A 25,749-nucleotide genomic window follows, 5' to 3' on the forward strand; every position below is an offset into this window, starting at 1 on the left:
AGAGTCATAACATGATTTTAGGATGAACAGATCAATGAAAATAGGCAAGTTTAGCCCATTTTAACCACTAGGGGGTGCAATTCCTAAAGTTCAGGACCCTAAACGCTGTAACAAAAAGCCGACGGTTGGTCAATGTTAGGCAGTCGTTGGGTGTCTGTTGGCCCAGTTTTTGCAGTGTGTTCCACTAGTCGGCTTTTTTCCGTTGGTGAGAGAAAGATCATTGATTGGCTTTTCGGCTTAGAGAACAAAAAATAAAAGTGATGAAAGTCAAGATGGCACACAGACGCAGAGGGTGTGCCATCAGTGTGATTCATATTCAAAATGATAGAAAAACACTGCTTTGTTTTCAGTTTGTATATCCGCAGTCATTTATGGTTTGCCTTTTAGGATGACGAATACAAACTACCGCCACCTGCTGGTATGGAGAGTTGTACGCAGAAGTACATGCTAGTTGGCCATTGGCTGTAGTCTTCGAGGTGTGTTCAAGCACGTTTTTGGCCTAGACACTAGGGGTGTGATGATACACTTAGATCACGAGATGAGACGATACACGATATTGGGTTCACAAGACAAGACATTATTTTAACAGTATTTTTAAGAAATCTTCAATGACGAAACATAGGACTGGAAAAAAAGTCTTTTATTTGACAAAGTCACAAAATGCAAAACAATGTAGGTGCATTTTGAAATGTTTTAACTAATCTAGGGCTGTCACTAACTGTTATTTTGGTAATCAAGTAATCGGTCGATTATTTTGGTGATTTAAATCGAGTAATCGGTAATGAAAATAGACCTAAGTGAACAATAGGCATTAAAATGACTTGAATATAGGCTATAATAACAATGGAGACAATAATAATTGTTTCAAATAGAGTAGCAAAAGCAAATTATCATATGGTTTTATTGAACAACACTGTTAAAATACATAATGTAATATAAACCAGGGGTATTCAATTAAAGTTCCAAGAGGTCCGGTCTCTATATTTCTTTCCCAGCGGAGGTCTGGACACTATATATAGGCCTATATATATATATATATATATATATATATATATATATATATATATATTGGAATAGTTATAAACTTCAATCTGGGCCCCAGTAGTGCTTTGTAAAAGGAAGAAAAAAAAAAACAAAAAAAACAAAAAAATAGTCAAAATAGTCATCAAAGATGAGGATATTGGGCTCTCAGAGCCAAAGAAGTAGCTTCTGAGAATTTTTCTTTAAAAAAAAAAAAAAAAAAAAAAAAAAAAAATTTCTTCAGTTGAGCCCAATCAAATTTGAATATTAAAAGGTAAGATCAGATGTTTTATCAAACTATTATAATACATATGTGATACATATGTGATACATATGTAGGGCAGAAGGCCATGTGACAGAAGAGATACTGTATGGGGGTTCAGGGTTTTCCTCAAGTTTTGGCCATTTTTATATTTTTGCTTAAAGGGGTGGTTCATTGCAATTTCACTTTTTTAACTTTCGTTAGTGTGTAATGTTGCTGCTTTAGCTTAAACAGTATCTTCAAAGTTACAGCGCTGAAAGTTCAATGCAAACAGAGATATTGTCTTTTTAAAGTCATGGCAGTTTAATGCCTACAAAAACGACTGGTTTGCTAAATTCTATTGACTACAACGAGCTTCTTCAGTAAAGCCGGATTGGTGACATCATAAACCATAAATGTATTTCTGCTACCCTCTTCATCTGGGTCTGATTTGGCTCAATTTGATACTGCCATTATTTACATTTCTGAAGCCATGTAACAAGTAATGGTAAGGGGCGTGGCGTTTCCGGACACGCAACAACTGGGCCAGCTAACCAATCTGGGTGAGGCCATATGGCGCATATGATAAGCATAATGAAAGCGGCACCCCAAAAACACAATCAAGAGAAAAAAAACATGAACCACCCTTTAAAATAAGTACACAAATAAACAATGTAAATAATAATCAAAATGACGCGAAAACAAAGTGGCAAAGTTTATGTTGTCTTTCCGCCAAAAGACGGTCCGGTTGGAACCAACCCAAGGTCTGGACCCGGAGGAGTCCGCCATCTGAATATGCCTGACTTAAACAATCAACTGGCGTACATTACGTATTATGACAAATGGCTGCAGAGGGCCCAGTGGCCTGGTGATTGTTGTTGTTACACTTTACAGAATGATCAAATCCTTGTTTAATACTGGCCAACAAACATTTAATTCAAATGTCCATTAATCTTTAATATTTGGACACTTCTTTACAATAGAAATGCTACAGCCACTGTCATTTCTTGAAAAAGATCATGTGGACATCAAAACATGCAAACGTTTAAAATTTTATTTTGAAATTGTGATGTTTATTAATGATTTATGTTACAAATCTGGTGAAATGGCACACGTTGCATTCCCAGATGAACGTTATAAGCAACCCAAACTCACAGTATATGCAGAAATTAAGTTTGTTAACCGAGCTGCTGAGACACTCCACGCATGTGAATGATAACAGTGTAACACTTTGCTATGAAACACAAAGCACATCAGACTTTATATGCATTCCCAAATGCGCGTTATTGGAAGCCCAAACAAACAGCACATGCAAAGACTGAGACTGTGCGGAGCAGCATTTACTGTAAACTGAGAAGAAACATGTAACCTGCACCTCGTCACACCCCTACTAGACACAAGTGACGCGAGGCGACAATACAATACGTCCTTAAGGAAACACAAGTTTGACTGTAATATCAAAGCTTTGCCAAATTACAGATTATTTTCCAGTCTCATTGTCAACTTGTCAACAAACTGATGTGTTACATGTCAATTTGGCATTCAGGGGTAGTTTTTCCCTGTTGTTATGAACATTTCATTCTGAATGGACCAAGGTGATCTTAAGAGAGTATAAAGAAGACACTTGACTTCTTATTAAATGTTATGACAAAATAAGAAAGAAAACACATAGCAACATGTCCAAAACAGTGGAAAATATATAAAAAAATATAAGCAAATATTGTATTGTGGTGATGTGGAGAAGTCCATACCTTGCCCTTGGCTGGCTGTGTGTAAGCTTTCAGGCGAAGGCGAAGGTCATGAGCAGTGTCCATCAGATACTGTGAGGATCGAATCAAGATCTCATCCACTGGACCGGCTGTAGGCCAGCAAGCCTTCATTACAGAACTGCTCTATAACCAGAGAAAAAGTGAAAGTGTTAAATGTGCCACTGAGTTAAAGAAGGGTTTTGTTTTTGTTATTTACTGGATTTGCACATACTTTCATTTAAAACAAATTAAAACAAATAAAGGATAACATATAATCAGCCAGTCATTTTCAGTTGTCTATAGAGATACAATCTCCTATAGCAATAAAAATAAAATTTACAATGTAAAATTAAATAAACAAACTGCAATTTAAAAAGGACTGTTTTCTATTTGAAAACATTTTAAAAAAGGAAATTATTCCTGTGATAGCAAAACTGAATTATACATTTGTTTGGTGTTCAAGAAACATTTCTTATTATTCTCAATGTTGAAAATAGTTTTTGCGGAACCGTGATAGATTCAAAAGTTAAGAAAATAAGTAAAGAATAAACTTTTTATTCAACAAGGATGCATTAAATTGATCAAAAGTGACAAAAGTCATTTATATTGTTACCCCCCCCCATGAAGATGTGTTTATGCATTATACAGACTGCAAGTGCTTAAAAAAGAAAATAGCGACGGCTCTCGTCTCCGTGAATACAGTAAGAAACGATGGTAACTTTAACCGCATTTAACAGTACATTAGCAACATGCTAACAAAACATTTAGAAAGACAATTTACAAATATCACTAGAAAATACCATGTAATCATGGATCATGTCAGTTATTATTGCTCCATCTGCCATTTTTCGCTGTTGTTCTTGCTTGCTTACCTAGTCTGATGATTCAGCTGTGCACAGATCCAGACGTTAATACTGGCGGCCCTTGTCTAATGCCTTGAACATGAGCTGGCATATGCAAATATTGGGGGCGTACATATTAATGATCCTGACTGTTACGTAACAGTCGGTGTTATGTTGAGATTCACCTGTTCTTCGGAGGTCTTTTAAACAAATGAGATTTACATAAGAAGGAAGAAACAATGGAGTTTGAGACTCACTGTGGGCCCTATCTTGCACCCAGCGCAATTGACTTTGTACACCGACGCATGTGTCATTCCTATTTTGCACCCGCGCAAAGCGCGCTTTTCCCTCCACAGAAGCACGTCGCTAAACTAGTGAATGAACTTGCGCTCCCTGGGCGGTTCAGCGCAAAAAAGGAGGTGTGTTCAGGCGCATTGCCCGTGCATTGCTATTTTAAGGAGCTGAAAATAGACTGCGCCATAGACCATCTCAAACCTGGTCTAAAGTCAATGGCGCAATATTTTTTTGTTAGAGCGCGTTGGTAGAAACTGCGCCTCTGGGCGCGTCCACAGTGCACGTTGACTTTGCTTATTACACACAGGGATGCCCATCACACAAACATGCCAAATATTAAAAACAAAAGGATTACAGTGTAAAAGAATATTATTGTGTAGGCTACATAAATATAAAAATGTAATGATGAATAGTCATTGCGTGTATTAGAATTAGGCTACCTATTTTCAATTCAGCCTATTACTACTTATAATGATGAACGAAATTGGCTAATTAATTGAACAATCGTGCCAATACACACACATATATATTAACTGACTCATCGCGTGTACGCCATGTAAATAGCAATCCGCCATGGCGCGAGCGCATCTCGCTCTTAAAGGGAATGGGAGATGACACTCTGATTGGTTTATTTCACGTTACGCCCAAACCACACCTATGAATAATGAAGCTACTTCAGACCAACCCATTTTAGATTTGCGCCGGGCGCAAGAGCCATTTATCCCGCCGGGAAAATAGCAACAGCGCCGAGACCCGCCCACAAAGTTACTTGCGCTTCGCGCTTTGACACTTGCGTTTCAGATCGTTAAAATAGGGCCCTGTATGTCATTTCCATGTACTGAACTCTTGTTATTCAACTATGCCGAGGTAAATTCAATTTTTGATTCTAGGACACCTTTAAATAATATTCATCAAAGAATCCTGAAAAATAAAATGCATCACCGTTTCTTCAAAAAATATGAAGCAGCTAAAACGGTTTTCAACAAAAATAATAACAAGAAATGTTTCTTGAGCATCAAATCAGCATATTAGAGTGATTTCTAAAGGATCATGTGACAATGAAGACTGGAGTAATGATGCTGAAAATTCAGCTTTGATCACAGGAATAAAATTACACTTTACAATATATTCGAATAAAAAACTATTTCACATTATTATTGTTCCGACTGTATTTTTGATGAAATGTTATGGTTTAAGAGCAAGCGAGCAATTCCTTTGATAGGGGGTCTCACCTTCCCCAGCAGGGACCAGGTGTGTTCACACAGGTGGGGGCAGATGGGAGTCAGCAGGAGTGTTTGCTTCTCGATAAACTGGAACACAAGATCCCTGTGCATGCCCTCAATGGCCAGCTCCCTGTATTTATCCTTGGCAGCCTTCAAAGAATCAAGAAATTGTTAATTATATATAGTCTCGCTGTTAGTTTACACTGAAGGTTTCCTGACAAATATCATGGAATGACACAATAACATGGCAAAATGTTTTATTGTTATTTTTAATTAATATTACTACTGCAGATGTAATTGCTCTATATCAGTGGCTCTCAACTCTTCAATTGCATGTGCAATGTATTTCAAGTCATTATAAATAAAGTGCAAAAGAAATTACAAGCATGCAACGTTGCAGTTATGTTGTCAATAATTAAGGTCAATAAGGTCAATAAGGTCAATAAAACAAAAAGGCCATGGGAAAATGTGGGTCCAACATAACTGCAACGTTGCATGCTTGTAATTTCTTTTGCACTTTATTTATAATGACTTGAAATACATTGCGCATGCAATTGAAGAGTGCGAGTGAAAGGAGAGAGACATTTTATTTAGTAACAAGTTACGAAAATAACATTCAATTAATTACATTGACATATAGCCTGACAACATATCATCTGACCGCAGATACTGAATCAGGACAATGCATTTTTTCTCAGGCACTCTTTACTTAAACTTTGTCTGACAGAAGAGTCAACAGCTTTTGTGCAAGACTTTCAAAATAAAAGTCTTTCATCAGAAAAGCATAGAATTACATTTGTTGTCATTTCTTTGACTGCACACCAGTTGAGAAACACTGCTCTATATATGACTCCACCCCACATTCACAAAATGTATTTAGCCAACGGATGTTGTGAAGGATGTTGAATGTAAGTTTGTATACGCTACCTGGAACTCAAAAAAGCCGCTCTTCAACGCCTCCTTGTACATCATTCTCTCATAGTGCTGCTCTGTTTTAATGATGCCGGAATTCATTTCGCTGCAGACAGACACAGATCATGTAGGATTCAATTTTAACTAAATAAACAGACAAAGAAATAAGACCTTTTTTACAGATTAAAATTGTGCCTCTCTGAATGAATGAATGAATGAATGAATGTCACATGATCCTTCAGAAATCACTCTAATATGCTGATTTACTGCTCAAGAAACATTTCTTATTTTATCATTTTTACATATTTTACATATACAATATTATTATATATTACATTATAATTAATATTTTTGTGGAAATCATGGTACATTTTTTTTCAGGATTCTTTGCTCAAAAGAACAGCATGTATTTGAAATAGAACTCTACAAAAAAATTACAGATGTCTTTGTCACATTTGATTAATTTAATGTGTCCTTGCTGAATAAAAATATTGAAATTTTGAAAAGAATTCTTACTGACCCCAAACTTTTGAACAGTAGTGTACTATCACCTTTTTATTATCTTTACTTATTACTTTCAGCAGTACATTATTATTATGCCACAACATACTTTTGGTACATTGTGCTTTCACATAAAATTCACTCGTTGTACTAATAGAGTGAATTGCACTTTTACAGTGAATATAGTGTAAATAGACCTCCTGTCTGCGATTTGTGTTGCTTTTTTTATAACACTAGTGTTACCTAATAAACACTCTGTCATTAAATGTGTCCGCTGGTCCGGTCCTCAGGTTGTTCTGATTGGCGATCATCTCTTTCACCCATTCCACCCATGTAAAGAGGCGCAAAATCCCCGCATCTGCCATGGCCTCAACGAAGTTAGCATCCTCCACCGTGTCCCCTGCATCAGCCAGAGCCAAACGCATGCCTAAGACAGACAGACAGTGACAGATGGATGGATTTAATGAGGTTTATGGCATTCACATTCTTAAATCTCCATTACAGGTCACATAAAAGAGCATATAAGTAAATTGTGGGGTTGCAAGGTTAGACTTGATATAAATAACCACAGACAAGTGCACTCATCAATGACAAATGTAGACCAACATAAATCCTTACATGCATAAGGATTAAATCTATTCCTGATTCTGGCACTAAATAAAACAGCCCGATGTGGTAAGAGTCTGAGAGCATGTAAAGTGTTTGGCCTTACAATGAGCAGAATACTTATGAAGGACTTACCATCTGCTGAAAATTTGGCAATGGCTTGACTCAAAGTGAGAAAGTTGCCAGTGGATTTGGACATCTGGTGGATACAAACACACCTAATTAGATAGCTGAAGAGGACCAACCACAACATGTGTGTTCATAAATACAGAGGAACTTCTCAACTAGTGTTGTTAATGTTCACTAAAACTGGAATTATTCACAATCATACGTTGAAATAAAGCTGAAAAAAGTAAAACACAAACATTAATAAGATGAAAAACTTACAAAAGCACATAAACCTTACTAACGTACTAAAATGACTAGAGAAATATAAAATAAAAGCTAATTAAAAATACTATTACATTTTAGAATACTATATAACTAACACTTAAATGATTTTCTGGGTGATTTATAACAGATTCGACTACGTTTGTAAGGGAAAAAGATATGTGGCCCTCACAATTATACCGAAACAGCTAAAATTAGAGCCAAGTCAGCATATGTTGTGAAGCCAAATGTTTCCTGACAAGAAAACAGTGGAATATTAACTCACCTTTTCAGAGTTTAGCAAAAGATGACCATTGGCACGTACTGCTTGTGGCCATTTTCCACTATTAAAAAAAAATATATAACAATAAAAAAAAATTGATTTAGGAATTACAAGAAACAGGGGGAAAGCGTAGGCGAAGTTGAGATACACAAGAAAAATATTCTTCACATTACAATACATTTTTCTCAACACACTGTACAGAAAGATTTGTACGGTCTATAAACTGCATTGTACCTGTCATTGGGCCACATGGCTACATGATTGTAGAGGTAATAGGAGAGGTGGTTTGGCACCAGGTCCTTCCCTGATACTCTCACGTCTACAGGGTACCAGAACTCGAACTCCCTCCTGAGCTTCTGCAGGTTCTCCTTCGGGATGTCCGTCTTTGGGAAAGGTGTTGTTTTGAAGAAGATGTAATCCCACACCTCCCTCGTCATCTGCTCGGGCCTGAGGGGAGGAAATATGTTCTTCTGTATCATTATTTTGAATTACTATTTTTACTCAAGTAACAATGAATATGTGTGGCAGGACATTCAGACGGTCAGGAAAAACATATTCCATGTCATTTTTCTTCTCAATTGGATTCACAATGAGGCCTGTTTTATGCAAACTAAATTAAATATAAAAAGTTTACCTTTTAACTGTTTTCCATTATATTACTGCTTGATTCATTATTTTACTATACAGAGCACTGCAGTGATGACGCATTTTTGTAATCCAACCCTTGGGAAGTTAACATCATCCTGGTTCCCTTGAAAATATTGGCTTTTAGATTATTGCAGAATATAAACTTTGTGATCAACAAAAGTTTGTGATTTCTATATGTTTTGTTCATCATGATAATCTTCACAAATGAACTCAACTTTTATGAATTGTGAAGGCAAAATACAATTGCCAGAAGTAAAAATTTAAACATAGGCTATAAACCTATAATCAAAACCTATAATCAAAACCTTTAATCAAAACCTGCTAAGCACCAAATGAGAGTAAAAATTGGTGTTGGCAAGTATATGAAAAGTGTCAATCGCCAGTTGGCCAGTAATATTTTTATGAATTCTGACAATGCAATGTTGTGAGAACATGAATGTAAACAAACGTGAATGACGTTCCAGACAGTCGACGGGCCAGCGCTGCATCATCACACGCATGCTAATTTAAATATTAAAGTGCAAGAATATGCAAAAGGGAATGCAATTACTCGTGTGTTGTGTGGGAAAGTTTAAAGGTGCCCTAGAATCAGAATTTGAATTTACCTCGGCATAGTTGAATAACAAGAGTTCAGTACATGGAAAAGACATACATTGAGTTTCAAACTCCATTGTTTCCTCCTTCTTATGTAAATCTCATTTGTTTAAAAGACTTCTGGAAAACACTCGGATCTCAACATAACACCGACTGTTACGTAACAGTCGGGATCATTAATATGTATGGCCCCAATATTTGCATAATGCCAGCCCATTCAACGCATTAGACAAGGAAAGGCAGTATTAACGGCTGGATCTGTGCACAGACAAGGTAAGCAAGCAAGAACAACAGCGAAAAATGGCAGATGGAGCAATAATAACTGACATGATCCATGATATCATGATATTTTTAGTGATATTTGTAAATTGTCTTTCTAAATGTTTCGTTAGCATGTTGCTAATATACTGTTAAATGTGGTTAAAGTTACCATCGTTTCTTACTGTATTCACGGAGACGAGAGTCGTTGCTATTTTCATTTTTAAACACGTGCAGTCTGTATAATGCATAAACACAACTTCATTCTTTATAAATCTCTCCAACAGTGTGCAATGTTAGCTTTAGCCACAGATCATAGCCTCAAACTCACACAGAATCAAACGTAACCATCTAAATAAATACTTTACTCACATAATTCGAAGCATGCATACAGCATGCATGACGAACATTTTGTAAAGATCCATTTGAGGGTTATATTAGCTGTGTGAACTTTGTTTATGCGATGTATATATAGTCGAGAGCTCGTGGGGCAGAGGGAGCGCATCTCTTAAAGGGGCCGTGCTGAAAAAATCAGTGCATAGTTAATGATGCCCCAAAATAGGCAGTTAAAAAAATTAATTAAAAAAAATCTATGGGGTATTTTGAGCTGAAACTTCACGGACACATTCAGGGGACAACTTAGACTTATATTACATCTTGTAAAAAAACAATCTAGGGCACCTTTAAACATCCAAGTGTGCTCCCAGAAATACAAGACTGAGCTCCCCTTCATGTCTTCCTGCACTTGAATGGACAAATTCAAACAAAATTACATCCAAAAACAAAAAAATGGCTGTCTCGGCGAGTATCCTAGTAAGCGTAGTCGGTTATGTCTTAAGTGAACATAAACAGTTGAGAAAGAAAACGCATGTGTAACAGTTTCAGTATATTGGATTCCTGCATTCGGTCTTAAAGTGACAGCAGCCTAATAGTCCTGCTGCCGTCTGTGTTTTTAATGTTAATCAAATATCAAAGGACAAAGAAAAAAAATAAAATATCACTCACTGTTCTTGACTGGACAATTTTGTAACTTCAACAAGGATTATTCTGTATAACTTATACAGTGAAGATTATGCAGTGCAGTGTTTCCCATACTAAATACATGTATTTAGACTTTCCTGGTGCAGGATCGCTTCTCTCTGCATCTATTCTGTGCTGTGAGTGGCAGAGAAGCAGCACATTCAGTTGACTGTACGCAGCCGACTCATCAATAAATGAGTAGAAAACAGCTATTCCAAGCACCTGTCACTGTTACTGACCATTTGGGCATACGGACATGAATATAGTTTGTCTGTAAATATGCACACATTCAGTTGTATTACAGTATGAGACAGGTCAGAGGGTAGAAGCAAAACAGATCTGAAGTGCCAAAATTTCTCTAAATGTAAACACAATGCAATGACGTCACAAATATGCTAATTAATGTATGATGTCAAATGGCACCCACAAGTCTCACAAAATCCTGTGGGAAACACTGCAGTGTTATTTTACATTTGGGCCAGGGGCATATTCTTCGTACCTCGCTTAATACATCTGAGATGATTTGACAGATGCCAGATCTTCTAATCGTGATAACTGAACTCTGGCTAATTTGGTTCTTCAAACGAATTTGCAGATTGGATTAAAATATCTGGATTAAGTTGTCTAAGATTACTGCGTGTTCTCGTGTTCCATGAAAAGGGCAGATGTATCGATACACGAAACCACGATCAGCAATGCAGCGATTGGCTGGAGTCAAGAAGGCAATGACATAATGACATCATAGAATGAGAAAAGACACCTGACGAAAAACTTGACCAATTTCTAGACATTTATAAGGAAACAGCCAAGCGAATAAATGACAGAAGAACGACATAAATGTTATAATAGATAAATGAAATGTGCACTATTTTCTTTTTTTTTTTACATGATTACCCAATTATTTAGGCTATATTCACAATTTCTAGTATTTGTACAGGCAATTTTTTATTTCAATGTTGTAATTAGCAACTAATTTACCTTTGAAGCATATTTGACAGCATTAATTAAAGTTTCTTAAGGGTCAAGATCAAGTTATCTGCATCTCCTGCGCTTCATCAAGCCACTCCCATAATATCTGTCGCGGTTCAAATGCACAAATGCATGTACGGCATAGACATCTGTACATCATGTGTGTAAGACTCCAATAAAAATTATTACGTAATTATTCCCTCACGAATGAATCTCTCAAAGAGTAAAACTGTCGGTGTCTATATTATGACACTACACGGCATTATAGTATTATTTGCAAATTTATTTTTAAATCATTATTATTGTCCCTGGTTTACATTAGGGTACTCTTGTGGGAAAGTAGCAGTGGCTGGGACAGACTTTAAGCATCACCTCCGCTTAAAAAGATGCAATCTAATCCTGTTTACATGAAATAAGCCTGCTCCCGATCAGGTTTGAGCTTATGGACCTGTTGCTATGACAGCAAGTCCAGGATGAGCGTCGAAGAACCGAACAATCCAAGATCATGCCAAATCGCCATCAGTCAAATCCAGCTAAGTAAGTTAGCGACGTACGAAGAATATGCCCCTGGTTTGGACATTTAAGTAAGTAGCTTTTATAAACGTGCCTTAGAAAAGCACATTACTGGTGTGCATCTTGAGACAAAACAAATGGCATGGACATGTCAGTCCAAGTTGCTTTCAGTTAAAACATCTCAAAACATCATAAATATTTATGGCCGGTAAACTTTCTTAAATCACCGGCCATTGGCAGATGTGGAAAAAGTTAGTTTTAGGACCTGCTATAAACAAACTACACCATGGTCACGTGACTTCAACGTCATCACCACTAAGCTCTTTTAAGATTCTTTATTTACAAAACATTTCCTTTGAAAGTGTGAGTGAGAATAGTTGCAAGAGCACAGTTATAAACACATCAAGGATGTGAAAGTGGACTAGTGAGTAGAGGAGTTTACATGTTCAGCGTGATGATGTTTAATGTCCACGAAAACCTCTGTTTTAGCCACTTGTTAGCAATCGTATTTACTTTTTTCGAGTACAACAAAAAACCACAAGGTGGTATAACTGATGTATTTTATGTCATAGAATAAATCATGCAAGTATCTTGAGCTTGTGTTCACCACAGACCTTATTTCAGACATTTAACCAAAAATCCATTCAAAAAAGCCATTGACTCAGTGACTCAGTCATTGAATCAGTGGTTCAGATCGCATAAACGAAGCCTCGTTTACTGAAATCAAACGTGACTTTGGCGCTCCGAACCACTGATTCACAAACAAAAGATGCATAAAGCTTCGAAGCAGTGTTTTGAAATCGCCCATCACTAGATATTGTTGAAAAGTTGTTATTTTGGGGGTTTTTTGGCGCACAAAAAGTATTCTCATTTCTTTATAATATTAAGGTTGAACCACTGTACTCACATGAACTGTTTTAAATATGTCTTAGGTAGCTTTCTGGATCTTGAGAGGTTCAGTGACATTGTTGGCAATAGAGGCCTCACTGAGCCATCAGATTTCATCAAAAATATCTTAATTTGTGTTCCAAAGATGAACGAAGGTCTTACGGGTGTGGAACGACATGAGGGTGAGTAATAAATTACATCGTCTAATCCTTTAAAATGCTAACATTTCTGCAGTACTCTATTTTAATCTTTAAATTATACTTAGTGGTCCTGCCCCATGCTAGTGGTAAAATGTCAAGGCGTAAGCTGAATGAATGGGGAATATGGGACTGACTTACATATAAAATAAAACTAGACTCCAGATACCAAATGATCATTATTCCCATCAACCACCTTTCCTCATTCTCCCCTTCTTAAGTGATGTTCAGCCTATAAAACCTTGTATTACATAAATCTGTTGCATGCAAAGGTCTTTTTTGCATTTTTTTAAACTTTCAAGCTTTTTCTGGAAGAGCAAATAATACCTGATTCCCAGTGGGGAGGGTCCTTGTCCGTTGAGAACCCCTCCCTGGAGGAGATGTGCCACGGTGTAGTAGGCCATGTAGATGGTGGAGTCCGACAGGGACTCAATGAGCCATTGTTCATCCCATGGCAACCGGGTTCCTATGGGAACCAAACACATAAAAGAACTCCAAAATCAAAGGTTCTCTCTAAGGAATGGCAAGAAAATTGCTGATGGTATCGCTGAGTGGTTTGGGGGCAAGGGAGGAGCGAGAAATAAGAGTATTACAAAAGAAATATAGATGGGCCTTGTCCTTACAAAAAGACTTTGATTAAGATTAGCTTCACACAAAGGTCGGCCATCTGAGGTGATTTCAAAAGGATGTGTGCAAAGAAAACTTTGAGCGGTTTGCCTAACTATTACAAGCAATTTATTGCAAAAGAAAAATCAAACAGGATGCGGGAAAAGCTTGCAACCAAGCAACAACAGCACAAAGATAAGCCGGTCTTACCTAACCCATACGTTCTGGAACAGGCATGCTCCTGAAGCCAAGCCAACGATGCTTCAAAGTTCCTTCTGGTTTCATCACAGAACCTGAAGAGCAAAAAATAAAGTCAATATTCACACATTAAAGGAGTAGTTCACTTTAGAATTAAAATTTCCTGATCATTTACTCACCCCCATGTCATCCAAGATGTTTATGTCTTTCTTTCTTCAGTCGAAAATAAATTATGGTTTTTGATGAAAACATTCCAGGATTATTTTCCTTATAGTGGACTTCACTGGGGTTCAACGGGTTGAAGGACCAAATTGCAGCTTCAAAGCACAATCCCAGACGAGGAATAAGGGTCTTATCTAGCGAAACAATCGGTCATTTACTTTAAAAAATAAATAAATAAATAAATAAATCGCTGCTCTGTGATGCGCCACATATTACATAATCACGTTGGAAAGGTCACGCTTGATGTAAACGGAAGTACCGCGGCAGGGCGAAAAACTCCATCTCATTTTCTACTCCAACTTCGAAATCGTCCAACATCATTGTTTTACCTCTTTTTTTGTAAAAGCCGTTTGACTTAGTCTTTGCATGTTCACTTTGTAAACACATGCTCGGTACTTCCGCCTACGGCATCCGTGACCTTTCCAATGTGATTACGTAATGCGTGGCGCAGAGCAAGAGCAAGATGAAAATTTGTGGTTAAAAAGTATATAATTTAAATTTGTTTAGAAAATGACCAATCGTTTCTCTAGATAAGACCCTTATTCCTCGTCTGGGATCATGTAGAGCTCTTTGAAACTGCACTCAAACTGACATTTGGACCTTCAACCTGTTGGTAACTGTTGAAGTCTACTATATGGAGAAAAATCCTGGCATGTTTTGCTCAAAATCCTTAATTTCTTTTTGACTGAAGAAAGACATAAACATCTCGGATGACATGGGGGTGAGTAAATTATCAGGAAATTTTCATTCTGAAGTGAATCCTTTAATGCAGCTTCTCCAGAAAGAATGGCACCCCATAGCAACTTGACAATTTTCCACTGCAATCTCCCAATGACACAAATTGTGAGACTTACGTCTCCAGAGCCTCCAGGACGCCCATGGCTTGCTTTTTCCATTCCTCATTGCCATAATCCAGATACCTGCCAGATAAAGACCCCAGTCACTGTCTGACAAGTCAAATCGATCAGTGACACTGCAAGGCAAGGCACCGCGATAAAAAGGACTAAAATTGCACAAGATCACAAGGATAAAGCATTCTTTTATTGAAAAGAAAGTGAATACAAGACAGAAATGGACGTTATCGTGGGCTCTGAGATGTGTACAACATTATGTAGTCTCTGTGTGAGAGAGTTTTCTGCACTAACCATTGATCGCACAACGCCACAACACACTCGTCTGCAGACCGAGATAACACCTGCTTCTCTGGCTCCATGTAAATCAGCGCCTCACCCTAAAAATATGAACAAAATTGGGGGGAAAAAATTAAATATTTTTTAAAAAAAAAATACTTATATTCTACATAATTGGGTGTTTTTAAATAAAAACTGACAAAAACTATGCAAGTTTATTCAATATGACAATATATATAACATTGATATACAAACCCGATTCCAAAAAAGTTGGGACACTGTACAAATTGTGAATATAAAAGGAATGTAATCATTTACAAATCTCATAAACTTATATTTTATTCACAATAGAATATAGATAACATATCAAATATTAAAAGAGAAACATTTTGAAATGTCATGCCAAATATTGGCTCATTTTGGATTTCATGAGAGCTACACATTCCAAAAAAAGTTGGGACAGGTAGCAATAAGAGGCTGGAAAAGTTAAATGTACATATAAGGAACAGCTGGAGGACCAATTCGCAACTTATTAGGTCAGTTGACAACATGATTGGGTATAAAAAGAGCCTCTCAGAGTGGCAGTGTCTCTCAGAAGTCAAGATGGGCAGAGGATCACCAATTCCCCCAATGCTGTGGCAAAAAATAGTGGAGCAATATCAGAAAGGAGTTTCTCAGAGAAAAATTGCAAAGAGTTTGAAGTTATCATCATCTACAGTGCATAATATCATCCAAAGATTCAGAGAATCTGGAATAATCTCTGTGTGTAAGGCTCAAGGCCGGAAAACCATACTGGATGCCCATGATCTTCGGGCCCTTAGACAGCACTGCATCACATACAGTAGTGTTTCTCAACGGGGGCGGTACCGCCCCCCAGGGGGCGTTCAGAGAACAACAGGGGGCGTTGGAAGCAAGATTTTTAAAAGGGGGCGTTCAGGTGTTCTTGGGGGGCGTTCACGAGTTTACACCAAAGATCCAGGCAAGACAAGATTAAACGTGTAATTACTTGCAAAAGAATTGCCTATAACATTCTAAAGTTTAACGCAACATGTAAGCTAGGCTATGTATCGTTTCTTTTGCAACGATTATTTTTCCAGTCATAGACCAGCGCTTAAGCGCTGACAAGAATTCACGTGCACAAAAATGTGTTTCGCGCTGACAACAATCCGGTGACTTGAATCCAGCGCTGATTAGAACCACGCAGCGGAGGAATGGAAAGTTGACAAGCCATTAAAAAAGTATTGACTTAAGAACCACTTGTATTTTCAAATATTTTCAATAAATCATGTTCCCATTCACTCTGGTGACGAATTTTAAAATGAGTGAAACTAAATTCTATTTGTACGATAAAACTTTTACATTTTTAATGCCTAATGCCAAATTTTTTTCTTTGTTCACAAAGTAATTTACTGGGCATTATTGTTAACTCGCAAGACTGTAAAGAGAAAATGACAATTTGATGGATAATTAAATGAAATATATTCTGTAATCACATTTAGGTAATTTCGCCGTCACATCTGAGCGCAAAACTTTGCTTGGATAATTTCAAGATAGGCTAGTTAAAAATAATAATACATTCATAATTTAATAATTGTTCATATGTGTTTATTCTTGTTAGAAGATTTTTTAATTTTTTTTTATTTTACTTATTATGGACACAAATTAATCATGACAAACCAAATAAATTTGAATTGAATTGATTGATAACATTAAGCTGATACCAAGGTATTTAAGCCTATAATTATAACATAATTTTTTAATGAAAATCATGATTGTATTTTTTTTTCCCCAAAGTAAGATTAATGTAAGCAGCTTCTTGCAATACTCTCCTAAATGTGTAATAAATCCTAAGTGCACACATTAGCGCTGAAATGACCGTATAGCAGCCTATGGTCGTTTTTACTGTCCAGAATTATCAAAGAAATTCAATAGGCAGACGCAGATTATCTTGAGTTTTGCGTTAGTTCAAATGCGCGTTAAGGTGATGGAAACCATTGGCATACTCATGGCGTGTAGTGACCATTTGTGTGTAAAACACCATGGCATTATGTATTAGGCCTGACAAACAGCCATCGACATAGAAATCAGATGTTTAAACTCGTAGTTATTTTGTGCGCGAGCGCGTTCATGTGGAGACTGCCAGTGTATGGGCATACGCGTTTAACCATTTCATCAGTTCTTCTGCGTCTCCTCACAGCATTTCAATAAAACGATATCCAACAACACGAATAGCTCTCTCTGTAGTCACAAGTTCCCTTCATAATGCAAAACATGCGACTTGCACGCTTAAGTTTCAGAAAACATCGTCATCGAAGTTTATATGTCTATAATTTATGTAATTATATAATTGTATTCTTTATATCACAGGTTTTCAAACCCTGTGTCACGAGACTTAAAAAATGGGTTGGCATTTTCATAAAAGCATAGTCTAAAATGAATAAATAAACAAAATATATTTGACTTAATTGATTGACAAAGCGAAAGAAAAAAACTGTACCCAATAGTAGCCTATATACTGCTGAGTTTGATTCATTTTTGTGAGGCGCGGCGCTCCACAAACAAGTTCAAGGAAAGGAAACTGAGATGGCAAAAAGCGCATCCTGTTTTCTTTATTTTGCAAAAGCACAATGTTCTGTTTTTAGTGTGAGTGTATAAAAGTAAACTTCGCAGTATCCAATAATGTCTTACTCATATCTGTAAATTACGGAGTATTTAAGTTGTTTCTGCTGGTATAAGGAAACAGTCGAAGTGATCGCGCCGGCGCCTCGCGTGCGCACTCAACATATTCACTCAACATATTCACTGCAAACTTGACATCGCAGCCTGTTCATTATCAAAATAAAATACCGTCAGCCAAACATATAAAAAATTATACTGCTCATTTTACATACTCTGTAGTATCCTATCTGTGCCGTTCAGCGTGACCACCGCTGAAACTGGTCCTGCCAAATACATTTTTTCTGATTTGAAGAGGATGATTTTTTTTCGTTGATATTGAAACGGGAGTGAAGTACAAATACTATTTGACACAATAAATAAAAGTTCAGCATCCAAATACATTGCTAATATGGAAACATTTGAATTCGTGCCGAACAAGAGAGGCTGCTTGAGAACACCGGTTTTTACTTTCAGTTTCGCTTCAAATTAATTCGTTTGGGCTTGTTTATAGCTACTTACAAGTTTTTATTCTTGTTCTGTTTATATTATATATTTTAGTATTCTTATGCTTGACTTGACGTGGCTTGGTAGCGTCAATTAAAAAAAGAAAAAAAAAGGGTCGTTCTTTAAAAAAAAAGTTTGACAGCCACTGCTTTATATGTTGCTTATGTGTTGGAAAACACAAAACCACTTTTGGTGTTATATGAGAGGGGGATCCCCCAAATGAGGTCAGATTTCGGAGGTTCCGGTTCCAGCTTGTCCCGGCTGCCTGCCACTGTTCAGTCAAATCAAATCTGTTATTTGGCTTTCAGTGACATGCTTTTTAATTATGAAAGCTGCAGTCCGTACCTTTTGGAGCTCTAGCGGTAAATAATCAAAATTGCAGGCGTCTTGTTCTGTACTCCGCAGCGGTGCCGACTCGAACCAGTCTAATAGTCCCAATGTAAATATACAATACAAACTCTTATTATAGGTGTGTCATAGTGATTCAGGATAAGACAAAAACACGGTTTGGAAAATGGATTCATGATGTAGGCTAATGGTGTTTGGGGGGCGGTAAAGGACCTGGATAATGGACAGGGGGGCGTTGGCCCAAAAAAGGTTGAGAACCACTGACATACAGGAATGCTACTGTAATGGAAATCACAACATGGGCTCAGGAATACTTCCAGAAAATATTGTCGGTGAACACAATCCACCGTGCCATTTCGCCGTTGCCGGCTAAAACTCTATAAGGTCAAAAAAGAAACCATATCTAAACATGATCCTGAAGCGCAGGTGTTTTCTCTGGGCCAAGGCTCATTTAAAATGGACTGTGGCAAAGTGGAAAACTGTTCTGTGGTCAGACGAGTCAAAATTTGAAGTTCTTTTTGGAAAACTGGGATGCCGTGTCATCCGAACTAAAGAGGACAAGGACAACCCAAGTTGTTATCAGCGCTCAGTTCAGAAGCCTGCATCTCTGATGGTATGGGGTTGCATGAGTGCGTGTAGCATGGGCAGCTTACACATCTGGAAAGGCACCATCAATGCTGAAAGGTATATCCAAGTTCTAGAACAACATATGCTCCCATCCAGACGTCGTCTCTTTCAGGGAAGACCTTGCATTTTCCAACATGACAATGCCACACCACATACTGCATCAATTATTACATCATGGCTGCGTAGGAGGAGGATCCGGGTACTGAAATGGCCAGCCTGCAGTCCAGATCTTTCACCCATAGAAAACATTTGGCGCATCATAAAGAGGAAGATGCGACAAAGAAGACCTAAGACAGCTGAGCAACTAGAAGCCTGTATTAGACAAGAATGGGACAACATTCCTATTCCTAAACTTGAGCAACTTGTCTCCTCAGTCCCCAGACGTTTGCAGACTGTTATAAAAAGAAGAGGGGATGTCACACAGTGGTAAACATGGCCTTGTCCCAACTTTTTTGAGATGTGTTGATGCCATGAAATTTAAAATCAACTTATTTTTCCCTTAAAATTATACATTTTCTTAGTTTAAACATTTGATATGTCATCCATGTTGTATTCTGAATAAAATATTGAAATTTGAAACTTCCACATCATTGCATTCTGTTTTTATTCACAATTTGTACAGTGTCCCAAATTTTTTGGAATCGGGTTTGTAACGGATCACTCGGATTTAAACCTACCTATATTGTAGTTATATAAAATATTCACAGGCAGATTTGCTTTATGTATTTCCCCAGCGTCAAAATCAGGCACATATAAATGTCAGGAAACACGACTCCTGGCTGCATGTCAATATCCATGGATTAGGTTTATTTGACAAGTTGTAAGAAACACTTTCGAGCCCAACCTTTAGTGTAATTGTTTGTTTTACTCGCGTTTTCGTAGTTTCCTCTATTAAATCCAGTCATGCAGCAGGTTCTTTTGCCACTCAGTCCAGCTGAGGGAGCGTGTTCCGGACGGGAAAGTGATGTCGATGCATACCCTCTATATGCAAAGTTCTAAGGCCAAATTATTAACGTGATCCAAACAAAAAAAAAAAAAAAATGCACACAATCTACTACATTTCTTCTGTTGTGTGATTGATAGTTTAAACTTTTTAGCAAGTAGATGGACTTTTAGTACCATTCTAAAATCGTCCACCTTCAGGTCGAGGTTCATGTGTCGTTTTGCTGTGAAATCTTTACAGATTTTTATAAAGGTAAACATAAGAATAACTTTTACTGTATGTTGTTGGTAATATATCAAGATGAACACTTACTGGACTGAAGCAACTTAGGTTTACTTGATTATCCAAAGATAATGATAAAATGTGAGTATTAAATATGACCCATCAGGCTCAATCATCATTGTATTACATTGGATTATATGTTTTGCTCCCCACAATAAAAAATACAGAGCTTTGATGATAAAACTTAGCATTTAAATATCAGACATATTATTGGAAGATATAGTGTGACTGCTAATATTTGCATTTTATGTAATTAGTCTACTATAAAATTGTAAAGATCGCTTTGATTTACATGATTTATATCAAGTATGATACTAAAAAAAAACAAAAAAAAACATGCAAACTTATTTAGATTTTGTCTAATGGTTCAATAAACTGTTCCATTTAAAAAAAAATTGATTTTTCAGACTATTATTTCAAATGTCAGACTTCAAGGTTAACGTATTGTCCACCAACCTTATCCACCATCATCTTCTGAATGGGCTTCTTCACATCTTGGACCTTCTGTCCCTCGAAACCCTCCACTAACATGATCTAAGCGAAACAAAGTTCAGTAAAGTTGTTCAGATGCGCACAGATTTCTAAAGAAACTGAACCAGCAACCTTTAGATGCTACCCGTTGGCATTTAAAACAAGCTTATACCATGGTCTGTCTGAATACTCGATTCTGATTGGCTGGAAGGTGTGCTATAAAACAGTTTAATGCACAGGTAGTTCAGAGTCAGTTTAGGTGCCTTTAAGTGTTTAGGAGCTATCAATATAGGGATGTGATACTTTTAGTTAGGGACGTGTTTGTTTTGGTTATTTCAAATATCAACAGCGATTGTCAGAAATCACTTACTGCACCTTTAATGCTCTGCTTTCATTGAAGCACACACACACACACACACACACACACACACACACACACACACACACACACACACACAGAAACATTCAGGAGCACAAACTTGCTGTCAACGCTGCCCCGGGAGTTTTAGTAATAAATGAACTTTGCTACTGTACTGAATCACTACATTATATTACTCAGCAAGGAGGATGACCATGGTATAAGCGGGATAATCCGTGGCTAGCTGTGCATTAAACAATTGAAACGCACTCACCTTCGCGTCGCATGGTTCTTTGCCATTAAAATCGTTTAATACACAGCTAGCTAGGGCTGGGCGATATATCGCATGCGATTCTCACGCGCATTTCGTCAGTAAAGCCGGTTCCCTGATTACCGCTAAATCGCCATCACCTGCTTTCAAATGGAGCGCCATTTAACAGACAGAGCCATAGATCACTGATAAGCCACGCAAATATCGCGTTCATTATCGAAGGCGATTCATCTGCGATATGAACGTGGCTTTTCAGTGAACTACGGCTCTGGCTATTAAATGGCGCTCCATTTGAAAGCAGGTGATGGCGATTTAGCGGTAATCAGGGAACCGGCTTTACTGACGAAATGCGCGTGAGAATCGCATGCGATATATCGCCCAGCCCTACAGCTAGCTATGGATTATCCCTTACATATTTCATAAGGTGTCCCCTAAATGCATTCCATTATGGTACTATATATTTGAGAAGAAAATGTGGAATTTGAGTGATGTTGGTGTTCAAATTGTCTCACCCCCTCATAAAATCCCTTAAGGTAGAGCTTCTCTTTAGCCTCGGCCAGTTTCTCCCTGTCATTCTGGCTTTGGATCTTCATTTCATCACAAATCATAGGAGCCGACAGGTTTCCGTACCCTGGAATCTCAATTATGGGTACCTGGTAGAAGATAAAGTCATAAGCCACTTTAGTTTAGACAAACAAAATCTAGGAACATTCTGAAAAATCACTTCATTCATGAAGTAGTCTGACAGGCACAGCAAGGCAAATGGCCTTTTTTATAAAGTAGTCAATAGCTTATACTTTCAATGCAAACCCAGACTTGACAGCTATGAAGAAGAATAAATTACAGCCACTTTCTTCACAATTACTTTGTTGATAAGGAAGGAAATAAAGTACGAGTAAACTGCTAACTGAAAAGACCCCCATGTAAACGCATCCTGCGTATGTTTGTTTATTTTATAATAATAATAATAATAATAATAATAATAATAATAATTATAATTATAATTATTATTATTATGTACGCAACTTCTTCTGAAACTAAATTTAAACACTATCTCATCCTAGTGCTTTAAAGTTAAAACCACCAAACTCAGGGCAGACCTTCAGACTGTTCTGACTCAGGTTGCTCCCAGGTGAAAAAAATACTATAGTAATTTATAGTAAATACTATATAGTTTTTGAAACATAACATAGTAAAGTACTTGAATTAATTTGTTGTAGTAATTCTATAGTTGCTGTGGTAATATAACAACTATAGTTGGACTTCCGTGCATTCCCAAATTCCCACAGACTTTCATGGAGGTGGTCAAAACTTTCATACAATAACCTTATAGAGTGTATTTAGGGTGTCTATCACTAGCAAACTTAACTATCCGAGGCCAAATTGCTAAAACATGCTAAAACATGCTAGACATGTACCAGCAATGTGCTAATGCTAACAAACTACTAAAACATGCTAGTAACATGCTAATTTATGCCATCAACGCTAAAACATGCTAACACCGTGCTAAATCATGCTAGCATCGTGCTAAAACATGTTAGTGATGTGGTGTTAAAACATGCTAGCAATGTGCTCAATCTAGCTAGAAACATGCTAGCAATGTGCCAAATCATGTTAGGAACCACACAACATGCTAAATCATGTAAAACATGTTAGCAGCTTGCTAAAACATGCTATCAAATGTATTCAAATATGTTAGCAACTTGTTAAAATATATTAATGCATTAGAACATGTTTACAACATTTTATTGACTTCTTTGAATACAATTTTCAAACAAAGCTTTTCAAAGTTATTTCAGGACAATATAAAAGTTTGTCATCAAACTTTACTCATCTAGTTATACATTTTTTAATCTTATTTCTTCTTGAGTTAGAAAATAATAAAAAAGTAATTAAAAAGATTTAATTCTTCTTATTATAATTTTATTATGAATGTTTCATGAATCTGGGATTCAAGGGAATATTGTAAAATATTGTAAGCTTAAGTAGACTGTAGAACCCATTGGCACTTATGAATCTTTGTAGTATTACAAAGCTTTTGGGAAACGCAGCCCTGGAGCTCTCTCACACTGACACTTGGTCAGCTGGCTTTTCTTAATTTTGTGTCTTGCATGGGGTCTTTAAAGTACACAGAAGCGCTATATAAATGTAACGAATTATTATTATTATTATTAAATCAAAATTGACAATTCAATATTTTTTATGGAATACTGCAGTGTTTATGAACGATATATCGCAACAATAGCAAACCACAACGATCCAAAAAAAAAAAAAAAAAAAAAAAAAAAAACAAGACCTTCCCTACATTTTTCCTTGTTCAAGAAGCCATTTCACATCACAATATTGATGAAAAGACTATCGCAACTTCCACTTAAGGCTGACTTTTAAAAAAAGCTGCTTACCGGCTCAAATGGAAGGACCATAAAATCTTGAATTCCATACTTCTCTCTCAAAGCCTAAAAAAATAAAAAAAAATAAAAAAACAAAAACAAAAAAAACATTCAGGCATTTTTGTATTGGGTACATTCATCTTATCTAAAATCCAGTTATCTCTCTGGGAATTTCCCTCGCAAACAGAAATCAAACAATTGAATCAAGAAAAGAAAATGAAAATGATCACCTGCTTCTTTTTAACGTCCCTCAGAGCGGCGATATCATCAGGTGAATCTGACGGCACACAGGTGACAACTCCAGTTCCTGTGACGACAAATTAAATGTCAACAACCTCCCATAATGAGCTAACTTACTCTAAATGCTCCACATCACATTTGTTTTTCCCCGAGAACAACTTTTATTCAGAGGCGAACAACAATGATCTATATTAACATTTCTAACGTATCAATTTGGGGAAGGCACTTTCAGGGTGAAAACAGGAGCCCAGGGTGTAAGAAAAAGAATAACTGCCAAATCACATTAGGTGAGGAGCAGTTTGTGATCGGAGTAATGTGGTCCGTGCAGCCTGAGGGAACATCCATTACGGTCATTTCCATATTCCATTTCTCCTAGCTTCGCTGTACTCCGCAATGACTAACGTCGCTTTCACTTTAGCTATTAAAACACTCGGTATTGCCCTGTGGCCCATTCAGAGATGCATCTTGTCTGTGCAGGGGTAATGTGATGCGACGATATTATGGGGTGGTGTCAGGTACCTTTGTCTTCTTTAATGGTGAGCATTGGCAGGACATAAATGGTCTTGTATGAGGTGAGGGGGGCGCTCAATGCACAGCCAAGGATGTCCTAAAAAAATAAAAAAATAAATAAATAAAAAATGGGAGAGAGAGTAAGTAAACAGTGCATAAACTGTCATTTATGCATATGGATTCATTTTTTTGTGTTTAGTTATGTACTTTCTTTTTTTAAAAATATAGAAAGCATGTTAACATTACTGTTATTTTGCATTATAATAGAATAATACAAATATAATATAATAAAAATGTATAATATGACAAATCACACAGTGTTCATTTCACATTTTCATTGAAAAGGAATACGCTGGCTAGTATTTTTAAGACAAAAACGTGTTTTAGCATTGTGACATTATTTTCCTGATAATTACAATAATAATTCACAATGATTAATAGTAATAATATTGTTACTATTATAACACACACTCACAGAGTTCGACTGGTCTCGCGGCTGTCAGAGTAGAAATAATGCTGCAAAATAAACTAGGTAGAATATTAATTGTCGATACATTTTGTATTATAAGAATGTGTTATTTATATGAAAAAAGTATGGTAATTTGTCATACTATTATATTATTATTATTATTATTATTATTACTATTATTATTGTTATTAAAGGGGTCATATGATGCTATTTAATGTTTTCCTTTAGTGTGTAATGTATCTGTTTGTGCATAAGACTGCAAAGTTACAAAACTCGTTGAGAAACCTGAAAAATTCTCCTCTCCCTTCATATCTCTCACTATAATTTAAATGTATGCAGTTTAAATACATCTCACATATTTCAACAGGGCATCTTGCTTTATTAATATTTATTATA

At 36.7% G+C, this 25,749-nt stretch overlaps 1 protein-coding gene across 1 annotated transcript in view; it reads right to left on the bottom strand.

Annotated features, from left to right (window-relative positions):
- The window catches only part of lars1b (leucyl-tRNA synthetase 1b), a 40,631-nt gene that overhangs the window by 9,451 nt on the left and 5,431 nt on the right, over window positions 1–25,749 (bottom strand). Inside the window, exons 11-26 of the mRNA XM_048165908.1 lie at window positions 24,894–24,981; window positions 24,365–24,441; window positions 24,147–24,200; window positions 22,257–22,397; window positions 21,101–21,178; window positions 15,298–15,383; window positions 15,007–15,072; window positions 13,943–14,025; window positions 13,454–13,592; window positions 8,274–8,486; window positions 8,043–8,100; window positions 7,523–7,586; window positions 7,025–7,208; window positions 6,296–6,386; window positions 5,378–5,518; window positions 3,013–3,153 (exon numbers count right to left, since the gene is read on the bottom strand). Coding sequence (XP_048021865.1) covers window positions 3,013–3,153; window positions 5,378–5,518; window positions 6,296–6,386; window positions 7,025–7,208; window positions 7,523–7,586; window positions 8,043–8,100; window positions 8,274–8,486; window positions 13,454–13,592; window positions 13,943–14,025; window positions 15,007–15,072; window positions 15,298–15,383; window positions 21,101–21,178; window positions 22,257–22,397; window positions 24,147–24,200; window positions 24,365–24,441; window positions 24,894–24,981 — 1,704 coding nt within the window. The remainder of the gene's footprint in view (window positions 1–3,012; window positions 3,154–5,377; window positions 5,519–6,295; window positions 6,387–7,024; window positions 7,209–7,522; window positions 7,587–8,042; window positions 8,101–8,273; window positions 8,487–13,453; window positions 13,593–13,942; window positions 14,026–15,006; window positions 15,073–15,297; window positions 15,384–21,100; window positions 21,179–22,256; window positions 22,398–24,146; window positions 24,201–24,364; window positions 24,442–24,893; window positions 24,982–25,749) is intronic.

Source organism: Megalobrama amblycephala, linkage group LG18 (assembly GCF_018812025.1).
Source record: "Megalobrama amblycephala isolate DHTTF-2021 linkage group LG18, ASM1881202v1, whole genome shotgun sequence".
In the NCBI taxonomy this organism is placed as follows: domain Eukaryota; kingdom Metazoa; phylum Chordata; class Actinopteri; order Cypriniformes; family Xenocyprididae; genus Megalobrama; species Megalobrama amblycephala.